The 23,478-nt window shown below is 36.7% G+C and overlaps 1 protein-coding gene across 1 annotated transcript in view; it reads right to left on the minus strand.

The window, feature by feature from the left end:
• The window catches only part of Adam9 (ADAM metallopeptidase domain 9), a 147,938-nt gene that overhangs the window by 120,522 nt on the left and 3,938 nt on the right, over positions 1 to 23,478 (minus strand). The window contains exons 2-7 of the mRNA XM_023722019.1: positions 13,651 to 13,745; positions 12,302 to 12,360; positions 10,972 to 11,050; positions 5,122 to 5,198; positions 3,685 to 3,880; positions 1,797 to 1,862 (exon numbers count right to left, since the gene is read on the minus strand). Coding sequence (XP_023577787.1) covers positions 1,797 to 1,862; positions 3,685 to 3,880; positions 5,122 to 5,198; positions 10,972 to 11,050; positions 12,302 to 12,360; positions 13,651 to 13,745 — 572 coding nt within the window. The remainder of the gene's footprint in view (positions 1 to 1,796; positions 1,863 to 3,684; positions 3,881 to 5,121; positions 5,199 to 10,971; positions 11,051 to 12,301; positions 12,361 to 13,650; positions 13,746 to 23,478) is intronic.

The following is a 23,478-nucleotide window of genomic DNA, read 5'->3' on the forward strand; positions in this document are numbered from 1 at the left end:
TCACCAACAGAGTAAAAAAAAAAAAAACAAAAATTGGGAAAAAGCCTTAACCAACCATCACTCAGACAAAAGACTTCTATCTAGAATATATAAGGAACTAAAAAAAATAAGGTCCCCAAAATTCAAAGATCCAATCCAAAAATGGGCATCTTAAATGAATACACACTTCTCAGAGGATGAATTATAAATGGCAAATAAACACATGAGAAAATGTTCCACAGCACTGGCCATTCCAAAAATGTAAATTAAAACAGTGAGATACCATCTCACACCACAAAAAATGACTGTCACAAAGAAATCAACTAATAACAAATGCCAGACAAGGTATGGAGAAAAAAAGAACCCTTCTTCACTATTGGTGAGAATGTAGATTGGTATAACCACAGTGGAATTCAGTCTAGAGACCCCTCAAAAAACTAGGACTGGAAATCCCATTCAACCTAGTTATTTTCCTTTGCCAAAGAGATGGCTCAGTAGAATAAATGCTTTCCTGGCAAGCACACGGGGCCAAGTTCAATCCCTAGTTCCGCTAAAAAAATAAAAATAAAAAAAATAAAAAATAAAAAATCCATGTGCAGGGAAACCAGTAACACAACCACCCATTTGAGGGCCTGCCCCTTAGCTCAGTTCTTTAAGTGGCTGCTTCAACAAAGCAGTCAGGCTCAGGTTGCTATGGTTCTATTCCCACAACTCTGCCCTGAAGGCATTCGGAGCAAAAAAAATCCTTCTACTTATTTTCTTTTCGAGAATTTTTCCAAAAGAACTGAAAACATCATACCATAGTGATAAATGTGCACCCATGTTTACAGCAGCACCATTTGTCAAAGTAAAATCTTGGAAACAACCAAAATGCCTAACACCTGAGGAATAGATAGAAAAGATGTGGTATTTTTATACAATGGAGTATTAGTCAACTATAAAGAAAGACAATCTTGTGGCCTTCATAGTTAAGTGGATGAAACTAGAGGCTATACTCATAAGTGAAATAAATCAGACCCACATGTATAAATATCATATTGTCTCATGTTAAGTTTCTACAAAGAGCATTTAACATGACAAAAATGTCAAAATGAGGACAGGAAGAGGAATAAAAAATAAAGCTGTAATATGTACATGCAGCCATGCCCCAAGATTGTAAATTTCATAAATTACAAACAGGTGCTAATAAGATAAAATAAAAAATTTTAAGTCAAAACATTTCAAATAATCTATATTTTAAATTATGTAGCACCTACATCTAAAATTGATAATTCTGCACACAGTGAAAAAGACACACATCCCTTCTTTTAGTTTAACAAAGCAGTTGGTTCAATTTTTAAGCAAAAAATAAAAATGACCTGGTATTATCCTGTACGCTGAAATTAATACTATTCCCTCAAAAGTATGCCAAGACTTGGAAGTTTTCTATCCCTTAAAGTAAAATATAGGTTAGTTGAAATTTTACTAGAGAACAATGATTAACAGCCCATGAAAGTATTATAATCTGAAAAATTTTAAAGCCTAACTGATAAGAAACAGTCTTATTCAAGAAACGTAGCATACCTAAACTGCCAGAAAAAAATGGAAGGGAAATCCCTAGTAAAAAATAAAGCAAAAAGCAGTCTCACTTGCTACATTCAGCTTTTGGTGCTATACTATGGAATGAAGGTTTAAAAGAAAAAAAAAAAAGTTTTATTCTAGAATTATCATTTAAGGAAAATAAGTACAAGTATCTATCATATTTTGCATTTCCTTCATGGGATGCTCACTTCTTTATAGATATTCATGAAAAAGAAGGGAACTGTCACCATTCATACCCGTTCTTTGTCCACAACAAGGAACAGCTCAACGTAGCGGGTCTGTGGCAGGATAGCTCTTCTTCTCTGTCAAAAACACATGTAGGAAAGCAAAGGTCAATCACATGGGCACCCACAACCACTCCTCATCTCCAACCAGTAGCTTTGTCTGCCAGGGCATCATTATACTATCTAACATGTCTTGATCAATAAGGCCAAAACCATGTCTATTAAGAGTGGCAGCTGCTGCCTGCCCTAATCAGAAAACTTCTGGTTAAGGATAAAGTGGCCCATTCACATTTTCAAAAAAGCACAAAAATTATTTTTTTTTTTAAATCAAAGGTACACACCTCTCTCTTCCCCCCACACATATCCATCCTTCAACACACATTTTATTTAATTAACTAATTAAAAAAAATTTATGTATTTTGGTTATTACAGGGTCTCACTATGCAGCTTGGACTCCTGGTGATCCTCCTGCTTTCAACCTCCCCTGAGCTGGGATCACCAGAGTATGCCACTATGCCCACCCGGACTCTGGCCTGCTCAGCCTACCCTCGGGGCTGGCACGGCACGTGGTACCTGGGATTGAACTATGGTTCCTGAGCTTGCCTAACCTAGCCTAAGCATGTGCTTTAGTCCACTGAGCTATCTCACCAGCTTCCACACATCTATTTTAATGAGAAACCCTATTACCATGGTTAAGACAAGATTCAAAAATAACAACATCCACTAATACTGAGGAAAGAATATCCATTAATATTCAACAGCAGAAATTGGGAGACGGTTGCCACTTTTAAAAATGACTAGTTTTGTCATTTTACAAGGAATTCATACAAATAAGCTGTATGGTGGCACATGCTGTAATCCCCCCACTTGGGAGGCCGAGGCAGGAGGATCACTATGAGTTTGAGGCCAGCCTGAGCTACATACATAAGCAAGCTCAAGGCCAGGCTGTACTACATAATGAGATCCTGTCTCAAAAACAACACCGAAATTCATACAAGGGCCAGCCAAATAGCTTAGTGGATTAAAGGGTCTGCAAGCAGGCACAGGGACCTGGGGTTCGATCCCCAGGCCTGCTGTGCCAGCAATTGAGACTGGGTCTGGTGGCACACGCCTGTAATCCCAGCTCTTGGGAGGCTGTATACATGCAGATCACTGAGTCCCATCTAGTAGTGAGACCCTAAAGACCCTTCCCTAAATATAAATAAATAAATAAATGTTGAATAGTCCAAAAGACATAAGAGTAGACAACAGGAGAAGCCATCAAAACAATGCCATAACTGAAAATATGCCTTAAACTAGATACAGTGGTGCACACCTTTAGTCCCAGCGAGCCCAGAATTCAGAGCCATCCTGAGGGGAAACAAAGCTCTTCCCAAGCAACACAGCTACACCCTCTCATTGTAAAAAGCTGTTTTCCTTGCAACTGTGGTTAATCCAGTCCCAAACTCATTTCTGCCTAAAGGACTCCAGTGGCAGGGAAATCACTAAGTCCAAAAGAAGTTTCAAAATAGAGACATGAATGTCCTTGGAAGACAACTTAAGTTGTTAATATCCTAAAGCCAAATCTCTCTGCTTCATCAACTGAGAGCTCACAAATTACCACAGTGGTTTATGTAAAAAGTATCTGAATATACAAATTCCACTGCTGGCCAGTGAAGTAACAATTTTCAGTATGTTTACTGTCTAAAGTTTAAGCTCTGGTTCCCAAAGCCCACAGAACCTAAACTCTTCTCAATATGGTAGCTGGAAATGTATATTGCTCATATTATTATGCCCTTAGTTCCTATCATAATACCTGGCATGTCACTGGGAAAAATAATAGTAAATATTGGCTTAAGGAATAAAAATACATGATTTTTAAAAAGTTCATCAGAGCCAGCCACAAAGTATTTTTCCTTACTCGAAGTAGCTGTGTCATGCTGCGATGTTCTTCCTCTCCACCCTTTGTGGTTTCTTTCTCTGTGTCCACGTTAGAAACTCCACATTTCAGAGGCTCTCTATGGACACCATCCACTGGATAAAAGATGTGCTCAAAGCGGGAGCTGTTGTGCAGGGGTTCGATCCCATAACTGGCATTCTCTAAATGTAGCAACCCTCTAAATATTGCATTATACATACATCATTTTTCAAGGAAAAAAAAAGAAAGAAAATGAATCAGAAAACCTGAATTCAAGTTCTAGTTTCTCAACACATGTAAGAAGACGTAAATAATAGAAAGTGGGGAAAAACAAGGCTTTACAAAAAAAAAAAAAAAAAAAAGTAACTGCTGCTTAGTAGCATCACTGCCTTACAATTACTTAGCCTCTCTGAGCAGCTGCTGTACAATGGAAGGGCCTGTAGAGAAACACCAACGTGCATGGAGTCTGCAACCCGAAGACCAGAGCTCTGAATCCCAAACATGCTTCCTACCAGCAAGCAAGTCACTTAACCCTGCCTTGGTTTACATTCCATAGAGGACTGTTACAACAAATTATTTAATGTGCATAAAATCCTTAGAACATCTAACTATAAAGTGAATGAAATTATTTAGATGAAGATAAATAATTGCTTTAAGAATTAAGTGATTGGTTTATATCTTGTAGTGAGAAACTACTCTGAAAATAATTATACAGTGTAATAACTATTATAATTCTCTTAATACTTGGTCGTGAAAATGTTTTATTCTTTCATAAAATAAAAAGAAAAACAAAATGAAACAAAAACAATAGTCTATCACTGACCTTTTAAAAAAAATGATTCTTACTCATTTAATCACTCATTCACCCATCTAGCAGAGTACTACACTGTCAGGTCTTCATACAAGTAATATTAGGGGCAGGGAGATAGCTCCGTGGCACAGTGCTGCCTGGCAAGCCTAAGGTCCTGAGTTTGATTCCCAGTACAAAAAAAAAAAAAAAAAAAAAAAAGTAACTAACATCAGTGTAACTTAATTGCATGTGTGATATAAGTTTTTTCTGAACCTTAGTTTCCTCACCTAAATACAGTGATAATGAATGAGTCTTTCCTCAGATTATAGGACTTCAATGAAATAATAAACAGGTGAAAATGTTACAAATAAAATGCTACAAAATTTCAAAGTATATTTCATTTTAAATAGCAAAAATTACTTAGTGGTCTGAAAATGAAATTTGTTTTAATATATACTAAAATCTATGCACACTAATTTTTTTCTAAATACACCAAGAATATCTGAAGCATAGCTATAAAAAACTTAACTTCTTTACACATCAAAGTAAAATCCAATTTTGTTACTCTCCAAAAGTGACTTGGCTTGGAGACAGAAATAAAAGAGGTGAGAAACAGGAAAAAGAAAAAAAAGAGACAGAAAATTCCTTACCTGAGTCCTAAACAGTCACTAAGAGAAACAGATGAATTATAAACTCCTTCCACGTAGCCCCGATAATGACAATGATTCTAAATAAAAAACACTTTATTATTTTTACATATTGCTACATTTAAAAAATCATCGTAGATATTATGCACTAACAAAATTACTTGTGGCAGTAAACTAAAAATTTAATTTAAATTATTGGCATCTCAAAATATCAGACAGCATTCTCCAGACACTCTGCAGACTACCTACTCTCACACTACAAGTACTCAAAAGCATAGGCAGAATACTACCAGTTACTCAATACATACCGCTCGGTCCCACTCACTTTCACCCTAGCAGCAGAACAGGACATTACATTATGTCTAACATTTTAAATCACAGTCAATCCAAGGAGCAGCAGCAGCCCAATGACATATAATGTGGAAGAGATCTTGTGAGAGGATAATGAAGCCCCCATTCAAAAACAAAAATCAGTACACTGATTTATTTTGAGCAGATGGTTTTCTTCTATTTAGTGTATTATAGAATATATTATTATATTATTTAGGTATATTATAATATTATTAGACATATTATCAGTAAGTTCATCCATCTTCAAAAATTTCAGAGGCTTTAATCTTAATTTTCGGCCAGAAATGAAAAGGTAATCATTTGGTAATCATTTAGTAAATCAGCTATGGTAGCACCAGCCTGTAATCACAACTACTGAGAAGGTTGGGGCAGGAAGATTGAAAGTTAGGGATATAGCTCGCTGCTCCCTCAGATCAATTTTCAGTACCTCAATCAATGAACAAAATTATTTAGTAATACCGAACTGTTTAGTACCTAGGAGATTTTCTCATCTTTAGAACAATTACAAGAGCTAGGGTGTAGCTTGGTGGTAGAACACTTTGCCCCACATGCACAAGAGTTCGATACACACAACTGAAAGAAAGAAAAAAAATTACAAGACACTAAAATAGAAAATTCAAGGGTCAAGTAATACTAGCTCCCCCAGACAAATGCAAGGCCTTGATTATTAAAACAGTATGATGCTGGTGAATTACTAGAGAGAATCAAACCAGTGAAATCAAAGAGAAAGTCTGCAAACAGACCACAACAAATACATATCAACATTTATTTGATAAAAGAGGGACCACAAGGGTCAGCAAGATAGCTCAATGGACTAAGTGCCTGTTTCAGCAAGCTCAGGGACCAGGATTCAGTCCCCAGCACCACAGTCAGCTCTGGTCCAGCCCCTACGCGTGTTGAGCCTGTCACCAAGACCTGTAATTCCAGCACTGGGGAGGCTGAAAACAGGAGGATCATGAGCTGTATAGTGAAATCCTCTTTACTTCTGAAATAGAAAATGACCTTCTGGCTGTCACTCAAATATAAAATATATTTCTTAAGCTTCTATGGAAAGAAATACCAAAAAAGTCAAAAGATAACTGACTGGAAGAAAGTTATTTATAACTTACCTGACAGGTAAAGGGTTAATATATCACTAAATATAAAGCTACTTTAAATATTGAAGGGAAAGTTTAAAAGCCCAAGCCAGATATTGTGACGCATGTCTATACTCTCAGCACTCTGGAAGGCTAATACAGGAAGATTCCAAGTTCAAGTCCAACCTGGGCAATTTTGCAACTTAGGGAGAGGATCTCAAAAAGTATTTTTTGAAAGGGATGGGAATGCAGCTCATTTCAAAGGCCCTACATTTAATCCCAATATGGAAAAAAAAAAAAAAAAAAAGTAAAAGCTCAATAGAAAACTGGGCAATTCATACAAACTACACAATCTAAGCAGGCACTTAAGCCACTGAGATATCTCCCCAGTCCCAAAACTATGTAATCTGAAAATGCTCTTACATGTATGAAAAAATTTCCAATCTGACATGTGACAAAAATAGCATCTTTAAATCCACCCTAACAGAAACAGAGTAGAAATTGCTCTAGCAGTGATAAATTTATACATCTATCATTTTGATAGATTTCATAGCAACAACAAATTCAGACAAACACTAAGCACTGAAACTTAGTCTGTAAACAATGGAGGACTAACAGGACACATTACACAGGCTCAAAGTATCTACCCACTAAATTCATTTAAAAGGCAGAGATGACAACTTTACAGCAGAGAAGCCTAGCAGACTCCTTCTAAACTAAATGGCCAGTGTGATCACTGTCAAGTAGTAGAGCCTTGACCACATGGGTTTATTCATCTGATATTCCAAGAACAACTAAGTTGGCCAGCCACCAACAGGTGATCCCTTCACTTAATAGTACTTGTTTAATAACCTGCTTTTATTAAATATTTCTACAGCATTAAGTTAAATTCTGTTGGGGCGAGGGAGATGGCTCAGTAGAATAAGCACTTCCCTGGCAAGCACAAGAGTCTGAATTCAATCCTCAAGTTACCCAAAAAAAAAAAGTTTAGTTCTGTTGCAAAGTTCCTGTATCAACCTGACCAGATCTGCCAAGAAGAACACAACTGCCTTCAGTCTTCTTGCTTAATTTCATAAACCAGAGATTTTCATTTCAGGAAGAAAGTCTGAGGTCCATGAGGACACCTGGACAGATTTTTGTCCCACAGCACTATCCTCTATTTCAGTACCACAGAGACACAGTGACAAACCATCAACTGTTCTATGAGTCAAATAAATGGACTTTGTCCCAGACCATGTTATGTTCTCCACACCCATCAAGTCTCCTTAAAAAATCATTTACTGTTAATTTGACATTCCCTATCCTATGCCTCTCTATAGAAAAAGGGCACCTAAGTTTCTAAATTACAGTTGAACTAGTGGCCACACACACTCCTGTAACTGGGTGTTAATAAACTTGTATCCCTTTTCTCCTAAGCTATCTTTTGTTTTGTTTTTCAAACTTTCCAGAAAACTCAGAGAAAGGAGGGGCTATTTCCCCTCTCTCTCATAGCTGTCAAAAAATACAACAAATCCTACTTTGTAAGTTTATAAACTATCTAGTGAAGTTGTAAGACCATAATAAAGGTGCTATAGACACAAACAGTTTCGGAAGCACACACACTATAAGCAAAAAACTGAGTGGAAGCAAGAATATACAGAACCCACCAGCCCCAAGGTTCCAGGGAGTCTTGAGTAATCAATATGCTCTTAGAGGACACAAAGACATCAATTCAACTGGGAGAAATATTTATGAGAATGTCTAGTACATTTACAAGAGTTCCTAAATTCCTAAGTTGGGAATTTGGAGGTTTACTTCACACAACAACTCATGTTACCATTTTTTTAAAACTTTGTTTCTTATGAAAAATGGTGAAAGACACTGATGACAAGAGCCAGAAAATGTAAGTTAATTAATTACTTCAACCTTAAGCCACAGAATCCTATCTAAGGAGAGTGCTTTTCTAGGAGACATCATTTAAATTTTCTTTACAATTGTGTGTGTGTGTGTGTGTGGGTGGGTGTGTGTGTGGGTGTGTGTGTGTGTGGCTGGCTCAGCCTGCCCTGGAGGCAGGACTGGCATAGCATGTGGTGCCGGGGAATCAAACTATGGTCCCTGTGCTTGCCTAAGCAGCCACTTTAGAGTGCTGAGCTATCTCCCCAGCCCCATTTAAATTTTCTTAGTGTGATTTAACTATATTTTATGGACAAAGCTATATGTCATCATGGTATTTGACAATCTTGCCACATATAGAAAATATCAGTATCAAACTTTTCATTTGCATTTCAAATCTGTATTCACTTATCAAACAATATTGAAAACTAAGAAATAAATGGAAAATTATAGGTGTCAGTGGATATTTTCTTTTTCTTTTTTTTTTTTTTAGTGGATATTTTCTAACATCCAGGAAACATTACAACTCTATAAAATGTTAAGATGACAACAGTTAACTTAAGTTCCTATAAACTGAAATCTACTTTAGCAATTTTAAGTACATATATTTCAATAATAAAAAATAATAAATTACTTAAAAATCCAGGACTAGGGAGGTATCTTGGCAATCTAAGCACCTTCCTGGCAAACACAAGGAAGGACCTCGGTTTGATCCCTAGTAGCACATGCTGTGTAGGCCCAGGAGCCCTGGGTATACAATGCTGGCCACCAAAACAGGCCATGGTGGCACACCCCTGTAATCCCAGCATTGGGGATGCTGAGACAGGAGGACCACTACGAGTCCAAGCTGCGTAGTAAGATCCTATGCCAAATAAATAAATGATTTAAAAAATTATTTTTTCAATCTGTTGTAAGTATTTCATAGATATTAACTCCATGAAGTAATAACTATTATTTCCTTTGAAAATGAGGATAATAAAGCACTCAGAGGTTAGGGTACTTCACCAGCAAATGCAAGATGAGCCAGAATTAAGCCCACTGGGTGTTTCAAAAAAGAGCATGCCAAGATAACTTTATGGAAAAAAGAAACATGCTTTAAGATTATTTTTTTGTTTTAGACAGGGTCTTGCTATGCATTTCAGGGTACCTTCAAGCTCACTTTTGTGCTCACCTTGGGCTGGTCTCAGACTCGCAGTGATTCTCCTGTTTCAACCTCCCAAGTGCTAGGATTACAGGTATATGCCACCACACTCAGTTCCAGGGCCAAGACGGCATACCCAGGGGATCTGGGGCCAGCACAGCATATGAAGTCAGGAATCGAACTCTGGTCCTTGTGCTTGCCAGGCAGGTACTTATGCCTCTGAGCTATCTCCCCAGCTCAACATTATCACTTAAGTGCATAAATTATACAGTCTTTGGACTCCTGTGGTAGTAATATTTGGATGGTGGGAAAGATGAGTATGTGATATTCTATCTGGTTTATGCTGTAAGACAAATTTAATTTTCTTCTACTAATTTCTACTAAAAAATGTATGAACAGTACACAAAGATAATTCAATCATACAGTAGACAAAGAAAGGATAGGACAAAATCTGCATTTCTTCAATTCTTTAAAATAATAGTAACGAACATAAAATAAAGATTTTTTTCCCTTTTATTTAGCTGTAGGATGCTACAAAAGTAACTAAGTAACTAGGTATAGTTGTACATGCCTATAATCCCAGCACTTGGTGGGCTAAGGAAGGAGCATCACACTAAATTCAAGGCCAGCCTACATTACATACGCTACATAGCAAAATCTAGTCTCACAAAACAAACAACATATGAGTAAGAGTAACTAATATAAACAAGTCAATCTAGCAAAGCACTACAAAGTTTAGAAGGAAAAAAGACATGTAATGGGAAAAAGATTTCTCATGAAAACTATTACAAAAGAAAAAAATGTATTTTACCTAACTGCCAAAAATGACAATGAAGCACTCTTCCCAAACAAAACTAGAAATGTCTATACTCTAAGTAAAAAACACACAAAACCAATTTCAACATCTACCAATTATTTCAAGACTCCTGGCCAATTCTGTCCCCAAGGATATTATCATGTGACGCAAAGCCAAGGATATTATCATCTGACGCAAAGAAGACCATACCTCTTTAGGAAAGAAATATTTTCATCAAAATATTACACCCCTAAAATATATAAAAGCAAAGTATACACTAATGAAAATGGTTTCATAAAGAGTTGTTTCAACAAAATCATAAAAAGTTTCTATTTTCAAAATATATCAGACTCCCTCTCTTCATAATGAGTATTATCACTAAATAAAAGATTATTTTTGTTGTATTTAAGAGAAAAAAAAGCTACTAAGTGCCTAGAGAGCTGCCAGGTAAAGGAGAATCTGCTTAAGTGCCCATCTACTCCAGGACCACCAACATATTATGATGTTAAGTGTACCACAGGAGTATGCAAGTAACAGTCCTGAATGCCAGACTAGTCCTCACTTTAAAACAGAACTGTTGTCAATTTTGTTACAGAATCAAGAAGGAAATGTATTACCTGTACATTAGGATGGTCAATGATCAGAGCCCCTTCTTTGTTGTAGGTATAAACCACAAAATCTTTAGGCAAAAGGTCTCTAGAAAAAGAATAAAACATTTATATTTATTTGAACTATCAATTCAAGGTCAAAACTCATAAGGCATTATTCCCAAAATAGAGAAACAGAAATAAAATTTTTTACCCAATTAATCCTCATTTGATGAATGTGCTAGCATAAAACTAAAAGTTCACCTACCAATTTGGTTTGAAACTGTCTCATTGCTATTTGTTTTTCAATAAAATTATGCAAGAAAAAAAAACTAAAAGTTCATAAACAGTCTTAAATCTGAAACAGTGTAAATTCCCCACTTGGAAGTGATGTGAACCTCCAATTTGTTCTAATGGTGTAAAATGCTGGCTGTAAAAAATTTAAAGCTTCTTAAACATTACAGTTCATAGGAAAAAGTAAATTAGATAACACATCATGTTTATAAAAGAAAAATAAAATCCCATATAAACAAGAAATATCCATTTCCTTAATCTCTTAAGTAATGAGGCAAAATCTTGTTTTTTTCTTAAGGAAACAACTATTTCAAATTCTTGAGCTTTATTCCATGTCAAGGAGCTCAACACAAACCACATTTGTAAAGATCAGATTCCTTCACCACAGGAGTGAAGAAGCTCTGACTGTTCCCAGGTCTTATACTTAAAAGTTCAAAAGGCAGGCTGGGGATGCAGCTCAAAGGAAGAATACTTAGCCCTCCAAAGAAAAAAGAACAGGTTGGGGATATTTCTCAGTGGCACAAGCAGTTGCCTGGCAAGTGAAAGGTACTGAGTTCAATTCCAGGTACACAAGAGAAGAGAAGCAAAGAGAAGAAAGAAAAAAGAAATGTGATGTAATCCCAGCTGCTCAGAAGGCTGAGGCACAAAGATCACAAATGAAAGTCAGCCTGAATAATACAGAGAGGTCTTTTCACAAAATGAAGCTCAAAAGGCCCTGGAGACACCCAGGATCAACCTATCTATACTGTTTAGAGATGAACAGATAGTTTTCAGCCCATTTAACAGGTTACATAGCCTGGCTTTCGCTACATGGCCAGCGTAGCATAAAAGACCCTCAGTAAATTTGTTCCTGGCCTCCCCCAAAAAATACTGTGCATCACCATCTCAATGGTTGGTAACCCAGGCAAAGCATAAAAAATCTGCTGCAGCACAGCAGTGACAGGAATGGCGAAATATGACCCTACTGGGGTTCACATCTACTATAAAGTATCTACCTTCAAGAAAAATCAACATACTTAATTTAAGAAGGACTTATTGAAAAGGCAAAGTAAACTAAATTTCTTACATGTTCCTTTCCAAGTGAATAATATGTTCTTTTCCTTGTGCTTGAATGACATAAGATACCTAAATGCAGAGGGGGGAAAAAAAAAAAAAAAAAAAAAACAGTAACACTGTCTTATAGTTTTCAACAATATGCCATTTATAAGACTCAGGATATTCTACCCTGAATTAAAATAATATAGTAATGACTACAATTCATTTATAATAATCACCCTATATATTTATCTGAAGTCTTAAATTCATTTCTAATTCACCTATAACTTCAGGAAAGAGTCCATCCATGTATTATCTAGTGGAAAAAGCAGGTCTTCCTTCTGTTTAAATGAAATGAGCTTCCTAGTTTCAAGAGATTACTCCTAGTTCTAGTCTCCCAAAAGTAGAAAAAAAAATCCATACTTTTAAAACACTGGATATAGCTCAGTGGCATAGAGCCTGCCTGGCAAGCACAAGGTCCTGAGTTCAATTTCCGATACCAAAACAAATCCATAAATAAAATACAACACACTCCCCACCATGTGTAATAACATCCCAGGGGGTGAGGCTATATCACACAAAGGCACAGCAATCTAACTGGCAATACCTCTAGGCTTTGTTGTTCTTATGTTTTGAGTTTTTGTTTATTTATTTGTCTTTTAGTACTGGAGATTCAGAGCCTCTAACCAACATCCTCAGACCTTTTTTTTTTTTTTTTTTTTTTTTTTTTGAGACAGAGTATCACTCAAAATTGTGATCCTCTTGCCTTTAAATTAACATTTTGTAGAGAAGCAGCATGATCCCCTCTATTGGGGCACATCAACCAAGGACTTATAAAGACCCAATCAATTCCTGGAACCCAGAATCCTTGTTCTGTTGACAGAACTCTATTATCCACTCCAGTCCTACATTGAGATATCAAACACACCAAGCTGCTAAACAAAGGCATTAACCATATTACTCTTCTCCAAAGTCAGAAAAAATACAGTGTAAAATATTCTACTTATCACAATATGAGTGGAGTTTGTTCTTGTTCTTAAGTAAAGCCACTGTGACTGCTGCTAATCAGTTCAAGGCTAATCTATGCAGTCAGCATTCTAACCTAGTTGCAGAATTCTACTTATTTGTTATGTTTGAGTTGACCACTGTTGTAGTTTTTGTTTTTTAAAACAAAAAGCAAAGCAAAATGAAAGGATACAAAGGCTCAATATGTTGCTTTCATCAGAGTAATTTCCAGTGGACATCAGTACCATATGGTATCATATTAAATAGTGACTGACTTGCTTATTCCCTGATCCAAGCATTCCTGAAATTACCACCTCTGGTTTAAAAAAAGAAAAAACATTAATATACCTACAATGGTCTTAAGAGATAATGTACCTGTTTTAAATAGGGCCTTGGGGCTTCTCTTCGGTCTCTAGTTAATCTCCAGGGAGTTACAATTTCATAAGAGAGGTGTGAGGTCTGTTGAAAGCCTACAGAAAAAGGAACAATAAATAAGATATAAGTGAAGCTGAAAAACTATAAGGCAGGGATCAGCTGGGGAGCAACACATAGGAATGAGGAAAAAAGACAAGAAGAAAGAGCTGGGTCAGGCTGTGCCCGAGTTAAAATACACAATGTTGCCTAGTGACTAACAGCCCACAGAGTCCAGGCAGGATGTTTTTCTCAAGTCTGAGATAGCCTGACTGCTTTAGGCAATGAGTCCTCATCCTGCCTTCCCACATTTGATCAATCTCCAGCTTCTGCCACTCCCAACACTACATAATACCAAAATTTAATGGAAGTTATCATGGTTTGGGGTTTTTCAAGGGAAATAATACAATACAGGGCACATTTTATATTATTCTATAAGGAATTACCCAAAGAATCATATACAGCGAAAGCAAGAAATCTGTCCACACAGACCAAAGAATCCAGCTGAGGGCCTGGACCCTAATACCCTCATGAGTCCAGCTGAAAACCTAGAGCTCATAACAATGCCTCCCACAGCAATTAACCACTAAGAAGAATATATGCAGTGTATTATTTGTTGAAACTGTACTTTCGATTTGATTTGAAACTGTCTCATTGCTATATGTTTATCAATAAAACTTTGAAAAGAAAAAAAATAAATAACAATGCCTCCCACAAGTCCTACTAGAGACCTAGAGCCCATGACAAAATCTCATGCATGCCACTTCAGGGATCTGTGCTGGAAAGGTCCAAAGGTCAATGGTGAAAGCTAAAAAGTTCATACCCTCAGGATTAAGGATCTGTGCTAGCAGGCTAAAGGATCTGAATGAGAGCTAGAAAGCAATGCTCAAGGTAAGCACCACAGCTCCCCTCAAAAGTACCACAGCCATCCTCAGCAACAGTGAGATCCCAAGCTCCTCCAGTGATGGAATATATCACTGAGTTCCCATCAGGAAAGCCAACATGACAAGCTTCTCCACAAGGCTGAGCAGTGCACCACCTTCCTCTCCAGAACCAGGAAGCAATGCTCAAGATGAGGACCAAAGCTCCCCAAAATAAGCCATAGCCATTCTCAGTCAAGACAAAGGCCCCAAGCTCCTCCTCCAACAAGAACAGCCAAGTACACCAGGAAAGCCAGCATGACAAGGTTCTCCAGCAGAATAGCCCAAGAGAGCCAACACCTTCCAACAGTTCCAAGAGCTCCAACAGCTTCTCCAAACAGCTTCCCTAACAGCCTCTGGAGCACTTCTCCAATTTTGCCTCTTATGCTGCTGGCAACAATTTAGCTGGGCGTAACCAGTTGACCACCAGTTAGAAATCCACCACAAAAAAAAAAAAGTTGAAAGTACAAATCACGGGGCCTGGGAGATAGCTCAGTGGTATAAGTGCCTGCCTAGCAAGTACAAGGTCCTGCGTTCAATCTCTAGTAGCAAAAAGAACAAGAAAGTTCAAGTCATTAAAAAATGTCATTCTTGTATTTTAAAAAATTCACAGCCAGATGTGGTGGTATTATAGGGAGCTAAGTTATTCAGAAATATTACAGGCAATCAGACAGAGCAGGCTGGTGCAAAAGACAACTATGACTGGAAGGTCAGGCCTCATGGCAAAGAGAAAATGACTCCATCTACACACTTCTCCTAGGGATGAACAAGAGACTGATATTCTAAACTGGCACCAATCACCCTGGATAGAAGACCAAAACCTCCTTAACTCACCCCTTCCAGGGAAGTCCTTGTGAGTCTCATGTCCACTTGTTTGGTAATTTGCTACCCCATTTGTTCTCCATGCAATAAATATTAACTAAGTGACTACATATGTGACTCTTATTGGCTGATGAGGGCTTTGTCCCACATCATACTCACTTTGTGATTTTCACTGGATCAACATTACCTAAGAAACTATATTTCTACTCCTATAAATTAACTATAATTTTGTTCCACTTTACACCCCACTTCACCTCATGGTTTTCCCCTATGAAACTCCCTTGAGAAGCAGGTTCCCCAGGGCCACCCACTTGGGACCCCCTTCTGTCCCTCTTAGATGCTTTCTTTCTCTCAATAAATACTTCCTATTCTTAACTTTAATTGTTCCTACAATTCATTCTTTAATCTTAGAGAACAAGAAGTCGACATATCAGACAGCTAACAGGTCAGGAGTTACACTTCCCTTAATAATTTTGATTATTTGGAGGGCCGATATCATCCCTATATCATACACCTTGTATCAGTGGTGCACACTATAACCCCAGCTACTCAAGAAGTTGAGGTAGGAAAAACTAAAGATTAAAGGCATCCTAATCTATTTAGCAAGACCCTGTCTTAAAAAAAAAAAAATGTTTTCAAATGGGTTGGGTTGTTTGGGGCGGGTATAAGCCTATTATAATCCCGGCACTAGGAAGGCTGAGACAGGATTGCTGTGAGTTCAAGGCCACTCTAGGCTACAAAATGAGTTTAAGGCCAGTCTAGCCTGCATAGCAAAACCACTTCAAAAGGACTAAATAAATTAAGTTAGGGGTATGGCTCAGTGGTGTAATATAAGCATAAGGCCCTCAGCTCATAAGGCCCTCCAATACAAAAAATAGACACACACACATACAGATAAGTTTATATACAGTTTTTGTGTTAAAATAGCAAAACAACAATACTAGGTAAGTATGGGTTAAGGTAATAGTTCCTAAAAAAGGATGTCAGTCTTTATCTGAACATTTTATACATAGCAATCATTTTCAAAGTCCAACAAGCTCTCAGTAAATCAGACGCAAGCTTTTTTTCCCAGGATCACATTACCAATGGTCTCACGATTCTTTCAATGAACTCAATGTAGATTGTCACCATCTATGGAGCACAGATGAAAAATCCACAACTGTATAAAACCACATTCTGTGTAAGGAGGCTGGAGAGTAACATACACAAAGTAAAAGGATAGAGGAAGAGCAGAGTCCCGTCTTCCATGTACCTGGGTACAGATACATGCCCCTCAAGTAGAGAAGTGAAACTATCTTATATTAAAGAGCTTTATACTAAATGCAGTATATGGACCTTCAGATCCTAGTTAAAATAAGTCCATTGAAAAATAAAACCTGTGATAATCCAGGGAGCTTCTGACACGGCACTGATATTTTATGTTCTTGACGGATGTCCAGCAGACATTATTCTAGTAAAAGCAATATACCAAACCTTTGTATCTTTTTTAAAAAAGACAATTTTCAACTCAAAGCATTAACAGATGATCTCAATTTTTTTAAGTGTAATAGGCAAATTATTGGTAAGGTTTTATGTTTTTAGAGATTTCCTTCTGAATATCCAAAAATAATATGTCTACAGTATGCATTAAAATAACCCAGTGTGTTTGAGGAAAGAGGTAAGTACAGAGAAAACAGGATTAAAACTTGGTAAGCGCATCGGCCGGGGTTCGATCCCTGGTGTGCCATGCCAGGCCAACCTGCAGAGCACGCTGAGACGGTGATTGAGACTGGGCATGGTGGCACATGCTTGTAATCCCAACACTTGGGAGGATGAAAACAGGAGAATCACTGCAAGTCCAATCTATATAGTGAGACCCTGTAGATCCTGTAGACCCTGTCCTAAACACAGAAAAAAAAACAAACCCTCTGGTAATGTTAATGTGTGCCTCTAATTCCAACACCTGGGAAGGTGACTGCAAGACAGGCACAAGTTAGCTCAAGTCCACCTTAGACTACATAGTGAGACCCTATCTCAAAAAACAAAACAAAACAAAAAAGACAGGTGTATGCTTTAAAACTATAATAAAATACTTATTTTAAGTGCTTACAAATAGAGTGTGGAATGAATTTTTTTTTATTTTAAAGAGAATAAAACAAAATTTCAAAACAAAGACTTTACTGTGACAGTAACTATGAAATACTATCACTACATCAGATAATAAATGAATACTAAATGTGTCATAATCATGTAAACAGAATAAATAAATGTAATAAACTGTTGTTGTTGAGACAGGGATTTACTACATACTTCAGACTAGCTTTGAACCCATTATGCAACCCAGGCTTGCCTCAAACTAAACAGGGATTCTCCTGCCTCAGTCTCCAGAGTAGCACGACTGCAGGCTTCTGCCAGCATGCCTGGCTGAACCAAATTGTTTAAAAGCACTTACTACACTGGAATGGAACTAGAGACTAACGAGAAAAATAATATATTTCCTACATTTTTGAATTTATGTAGTGTCTGAATTTGTATCACCATATTACAATTTACACACTGTACTATTTTTGAAATTAAAAAGGCAACAAGAGTGTTCAATGAAAATAGTATAAAATGTTTTTAAAGTACTGATTATCTAGAATCTTTCCCAAAAGGTCAGGCCCTTCTCTCAAGGCCTCACATTCTATTTTTTGTGGGTACTTACTTTATTCTGCCTAGCTTCTAAACATTTCTAATGCCTCTCACCAAAAAAAAAAAAAAAAAAGTAAACAAAAATAAGTAAATAAAATCTTTATATTAACTTTTTTTCTCTCAGTGCTAGGGATCAAACCCAGGAACTCACAACTGCCAAGCAAAAGATCCACCACTGAGTTACACCTCCATGTTTCTGTCACCCTTAAGCCATCTCCAATCCAGACTACTGGATAGCTTTTCCCTGGTGCTCCACCTCCCCTCCTCTGATCAACCTGTCTGTTCATTCCCTCATTAACCTCCCCTCCTCTGATCAACTTGTATGTTCATTCCCTCATTAAATGCTTTATGCTCTTCAGCTTCTCAAATACAGATTAATATGAAATATTTACACCTACCTTTACTGCCAGATAATACTACACATGAAAATGTTTACAGCCCTGTCTAGTTTGGATTTTAAAAGATACAGATAGGAAAAATAAATTATATCAAATACATATCACACTGTCTTAGTTACTTTCTTGTTACTGAGACACAATATACCCACAGCTCTAAGAATGAGAGGTTATTGACTGCTGCTGTATGGAGGTTTCAGCCTCTAGTCCGCTGGCTCCAAAGCAGGGCACCATGGCAGAGGAGAAACAGTTCATGGCAGGGCAGCAAGAAGCAGAAAAGGATCAAGGAAGAAGGGAGGAAGAAGGACTCTTCCAGGCCCCTAATGATCTACCTCCTCCAACCAGGCTTCACCTCCCAACTCACACGGAGCTATAAATTCATCAGTAGATTAATTCACTGAAAAACACCCCGCCCCATGATCCAGTCACCTTCTGAGAGGCTCTGGAAGACATCCAGATATAAACTGTACACATGATAATAGTTTTCAAATTCTTTACCCATCAAGCCCTTATGGCATATTGTACTATCTTTATACCATTACATTAAAATATTAAAAATGGACTCCATAACTTATAAAGCACCCACAGACTGATTCAAGCTGTATTTATAACACACCATGATCAAATACCACTCAGATAGTTAGGCTTAACATTCAAGAACCATGACCCATGTCAAAAGAAATCCATGACCTTAACAGAAACATAAATCATGGAGCAGAAATATCTTAACTCTAAATTAACTGAGGTCTTCAGTTTTCCTGAATTCCTAAAAACATTAAATATTATTTTTAAAAATTTCCCTCCTGACCATAGTAACTTGTTCAACTACTAGGATACTCACTCTAGAAGCACAGGGAGAAAAAGACAAAAATGCTTTGGGGTAATGGATTAGAAACCCTGTATGATTAAAAAGAAAACCATCCTACACATTTGTATGTAATTTCCTATGACTTAAAATTACCTCAAAATAAAAAACAAACAAATCAATACAAGCAAGAATGTATATATTGGTAGACACAAATACCTGTTACATTAAAGGCTAAAAAACTGGCAACTAAATTGAAATGTTTTCATTACAACTCAGAAAGAAATATCACAGGGGAAAAAAACAAAAAACCTTAGAATGCCTGGCAGTTCTCATGGCAGGAAGACATTTAAAGAGCTCTTGTCCTGAAACAGTTTAAGTGACTCATAATGCACACACCTACTTTTAAGCCAGAACTAGAAACCAAGTTTTCTGTCTTCTATGCTTTTCCCCAAACTGCCAACAAAGGAGAACAAAAGCCAGATATAGGATATAGGAACGTAAGATACAACTTTCTCTCCTTCCTTTCCCATTTTAAAACACAGTTCCCATTTTGAAAACCAAAAAGCCACAATTAATCACTTGTTTTAAAAAGCTTTGAAAATATAGCACCCTAAAATAACTTCTATATGTGTGAGCTCTTACTCTGATATTGATTTCTTTAGAAAATCCAAGGGTCCACTTTCTGAATTAATGCTATGACATTAAAAATTCCAAAATATAACAAATGTATAAATTTGGGAAATACCATTCAAAAATAATATACACTAATTGTAACAATCCACCTTCCTATGTATTTCTTTCAAAATGTATTTCTTATCTCTAGTTCTGTTTGTTTCTTCTATTCATATTCTGCATACTTTCTTTCCAGATTTCCTTTTTTTTAAATTCCACCTTCTCATGAGAACCAAGATAACATTTTTCCCATGTTCCTATAAAGGAAATGAATTAACATTATTTGTATAAAACCTTGACCTCCGCATTACTGACATTCTGGGCCAGAAAATTCTTTGTGGTAGGGATCACCCTGTGCATTGCAGGATGTTTAGCAACCCTGGTTTCCATTCACCAGATGCCAATTAGTATCCCCAGTTGTGACAAAATTACCTCCCAAATGCCTTCTGGAAAAAAAAAAAAAAAAACTTCACAATTAAAGTAAAAGTCTTCATACAATCAACTGTGCAGAGGGGCCGGGAAGATGGCTCAGTAGAATAAGCACTTGCCTGGCAAGCAAGAGGGCTTGAATTCAATCCCTGGTTCCATAAAAAAAAAAAAAAAAAAAAAAAAAAAAATCAACTGTGCAGGGATAAACTCCTATATTTGAATTTAACAGAATAAAGTTGGGTGTGGTGGCACATGCCTGCAATCCTAACACTTGGGAGTCTCAGACAGGAAGATCCAGATGAGCTCAAAGCCACCTGGGCTACATAGTGAATTCAAAAGCAGGCTGAACTACATAGTGAAATCCTATCTCAATAAATAAATAAACAAACAAACAAGAAATGGACTGAATAAGCATTGTCAAAAGCCAGGCCATGGGGGGAGGGGGGCTGTGGTAGAGCACTTGCCTAACATATATACACAAGGCCCTAATTTCAATCTCTGTACAAAAAGAAGAAAAAAAAAAATTAGAAAACATGCTGTGAAGATAAAAATAAGATTTGAAACACGAAACTCAAGAGTCTGGGCCGGAAATATAGCTCAGTGACAAGGCACCTGCCTGAAACTCAAGGGTCCTAAACTTAGTAAATGAAAAGAAGAAGGTGTTAGTTGCACTTCTTTCTTCCTCTAACATCTTAGGTCTTTTTATTTATTGTGCTTTGGAGAAAGTCTTAACATGTTTAAGAGTAACAGCTATAGGAGAAGAAAAAAAGTCAAAAGAATTCTACCTAATTGCAAAGCAAACAAATGTGAATGCCAAACCATGGGCCCTTCTTTACTTCCTGCTTATTATCCATACAAATAGCTACCTCTATGTACTTTGTAGAAAATAAGCCTGGGCTTCACATTCAGGTTGAATGAGATAATTCTGTTGGCTAAAATATTTCTTGAGGTGAAATTGTTGGAATTAGATCCATAAAGCATTGTTATTGTGCAGGCATATATTTCCACTCTTTCTATTCATTCTATTCACAAGGTCAATCTCAAGCATATTAATAACATCTTTCAAACATACTTCTAATTATGATTTCTGCTGCTACATGCTATAAGTTTAACATATTTTGCACGTAATAATTTCTATATACTCCCCTTTACATTTAAAAATAAAATACTTCTGTCATTCGTTTTGAAATGCCCTTTTAGGAAAAAAACTCTAACCATTTATAAGATGTAATGCTCTTAAAAACTTAAGTTCTTCCTACAAGGAATTTAAGTTCCGGAAACCAAACCCAGTATGTTAGTCATCATGTACTTCCTACACAGGTACAGGTGGCATTCAGCAAAATATACGTTCAATAAACAACCTCTTCTGATCTTTACAACTATAGTTCTCTTGTTTGTAGTTATCACATACAACCCAAAGTGAGCTTTACTTTTCATTATTAACATTTTTTATACCAACTTTTCCACAAACCCACAGGGCTTCCACATCTGTCATACACATACCATATACTCCTTTCCAAACTGGGGTGGGAACCTAGGTTCAGTCAATATCCACAACAAGATTCTAATGTGTCATTGTGGCTAATCAGACTCAATTCGGCCATAGTGTATTTGACTGAGGGTTCTAAAAAGCTACTAAAAGAGGAATAAAACTTTATGCTGAAGTGAGTTGAATCATGAAAAATTTCATTGAAGAAAAATGAGTCAAGGGGCCAGGGATATATAGCTCATGGCACAGCATCTGCCTGGCAAGTGAGGTTATGTATAAAAAAGAACAGGAAAAACGAGTCAAGTGGAGCACAGTGGCACACACTTGTAATCCCATTACCCAGGAGACTGAGGCAGGAGGATCACTGCAAGGTTGAAGCTACAAAGTGAGTTCAAGGCCAACCTGAATGGCATAGCAAAACCCTGTCTCAAAAAGACCAAAAAAAAAAAAAAAGAGTCAAAGGGGACAAGGCACTCTTCATGTCTGAGAATTGTGTTTGTCCTACAATGTAACATGCTTGTCAGTGATAGGATCTTCTTGAGAATTTGAATATAACTACATTGTTAAAAATTGGTCAAATTAACTTGAAGCCTTTATAGGTAAGTAGATGCAACTAAAGGCTATGCTCCGAAGTGAAACAAATCAGACCCACACGTATAAATAGCATATTGTCTCCCTAGTGTAAAACCCTGAGAGAATAAATAAAACCTGAAAGATATAATAGATATAGTAAAATGGAAAGAAACTGAACTTAAGGATTAAACAATGAAGATGAGAGAAAGGAGAAAAGACAGGAAAAAAGGAAGGGGGCAAAAGCATGCAAGTATATATACAGGATAGCTGAGATGATTGTACTAATAATTTCCATAAGTCTTTTGAAAATAGCAGTTAAAGTTTAGAATTTTCACCTTGACTAACTGTATGCTGATGTCTGCAATCTGAGTGACTACATCAAGAACAACAATGTGTAATACAAAACCCATGGTTGAATACATCTCATCTTGGTCTAAATGTGTACCATTTCTAATGTCTTATCAATTATTGTACTCTTTAAAATAAATTTTTAAACAAAGCCAAGGAAAAAATTAAGATTTCTTGAAAGTAAGCGTTAATATTCAATTATTTGCCCCACCTTGCATAACTATATCTGTTAATCTGAGCAACAGATTTGATGATTAAAAAAGATAACATAACACCATTGTTAATTAGCTATTGCTCTTTTGAAAATCTGTAACATATGTATTGTTGTATGTTACCCTGTTTCTGTCTTTGTTTTCTGCTATTTGTTTTGGCTTTTGTTTTTACTCTTCAAAATAAAATAAAATTGAATTTAGAAAAAAATTGGTCAAATTAAGTAACTTTTCTCAGGCTTCTTTCCTCATAGATGATGACTTTCACTTCATCTGAATTTCAATCCAGAGTTGTGATATCAGAAGGGCAAGATTCATTTATGGGACAGTTTCATATAACTGACTCATATCTGGGTTCATTTCCTGGTTGTGGAACATAGCCATACACTGCCAGGTACCAAAGAAAAAAAACTACTGTCACCAGCTAGTGCAGGTCCTTACTTTTTTTTTTTTTTTT

Source organism: Octodon degus, unplaced genomic scaffold (genome assembly GCF_000260255.1).
Source record: "Octodon degus isolate 3935 unplaced genomic scaffold, OctDeg1.0 scaffold00088, whole genome shotgun sequence".
NCBI classification, from domain to species: Eukaryota; Metazoa; Chordata; class Mammalia; order Rodentia; family Octodontidae; genus Octodon; species Octodon degus.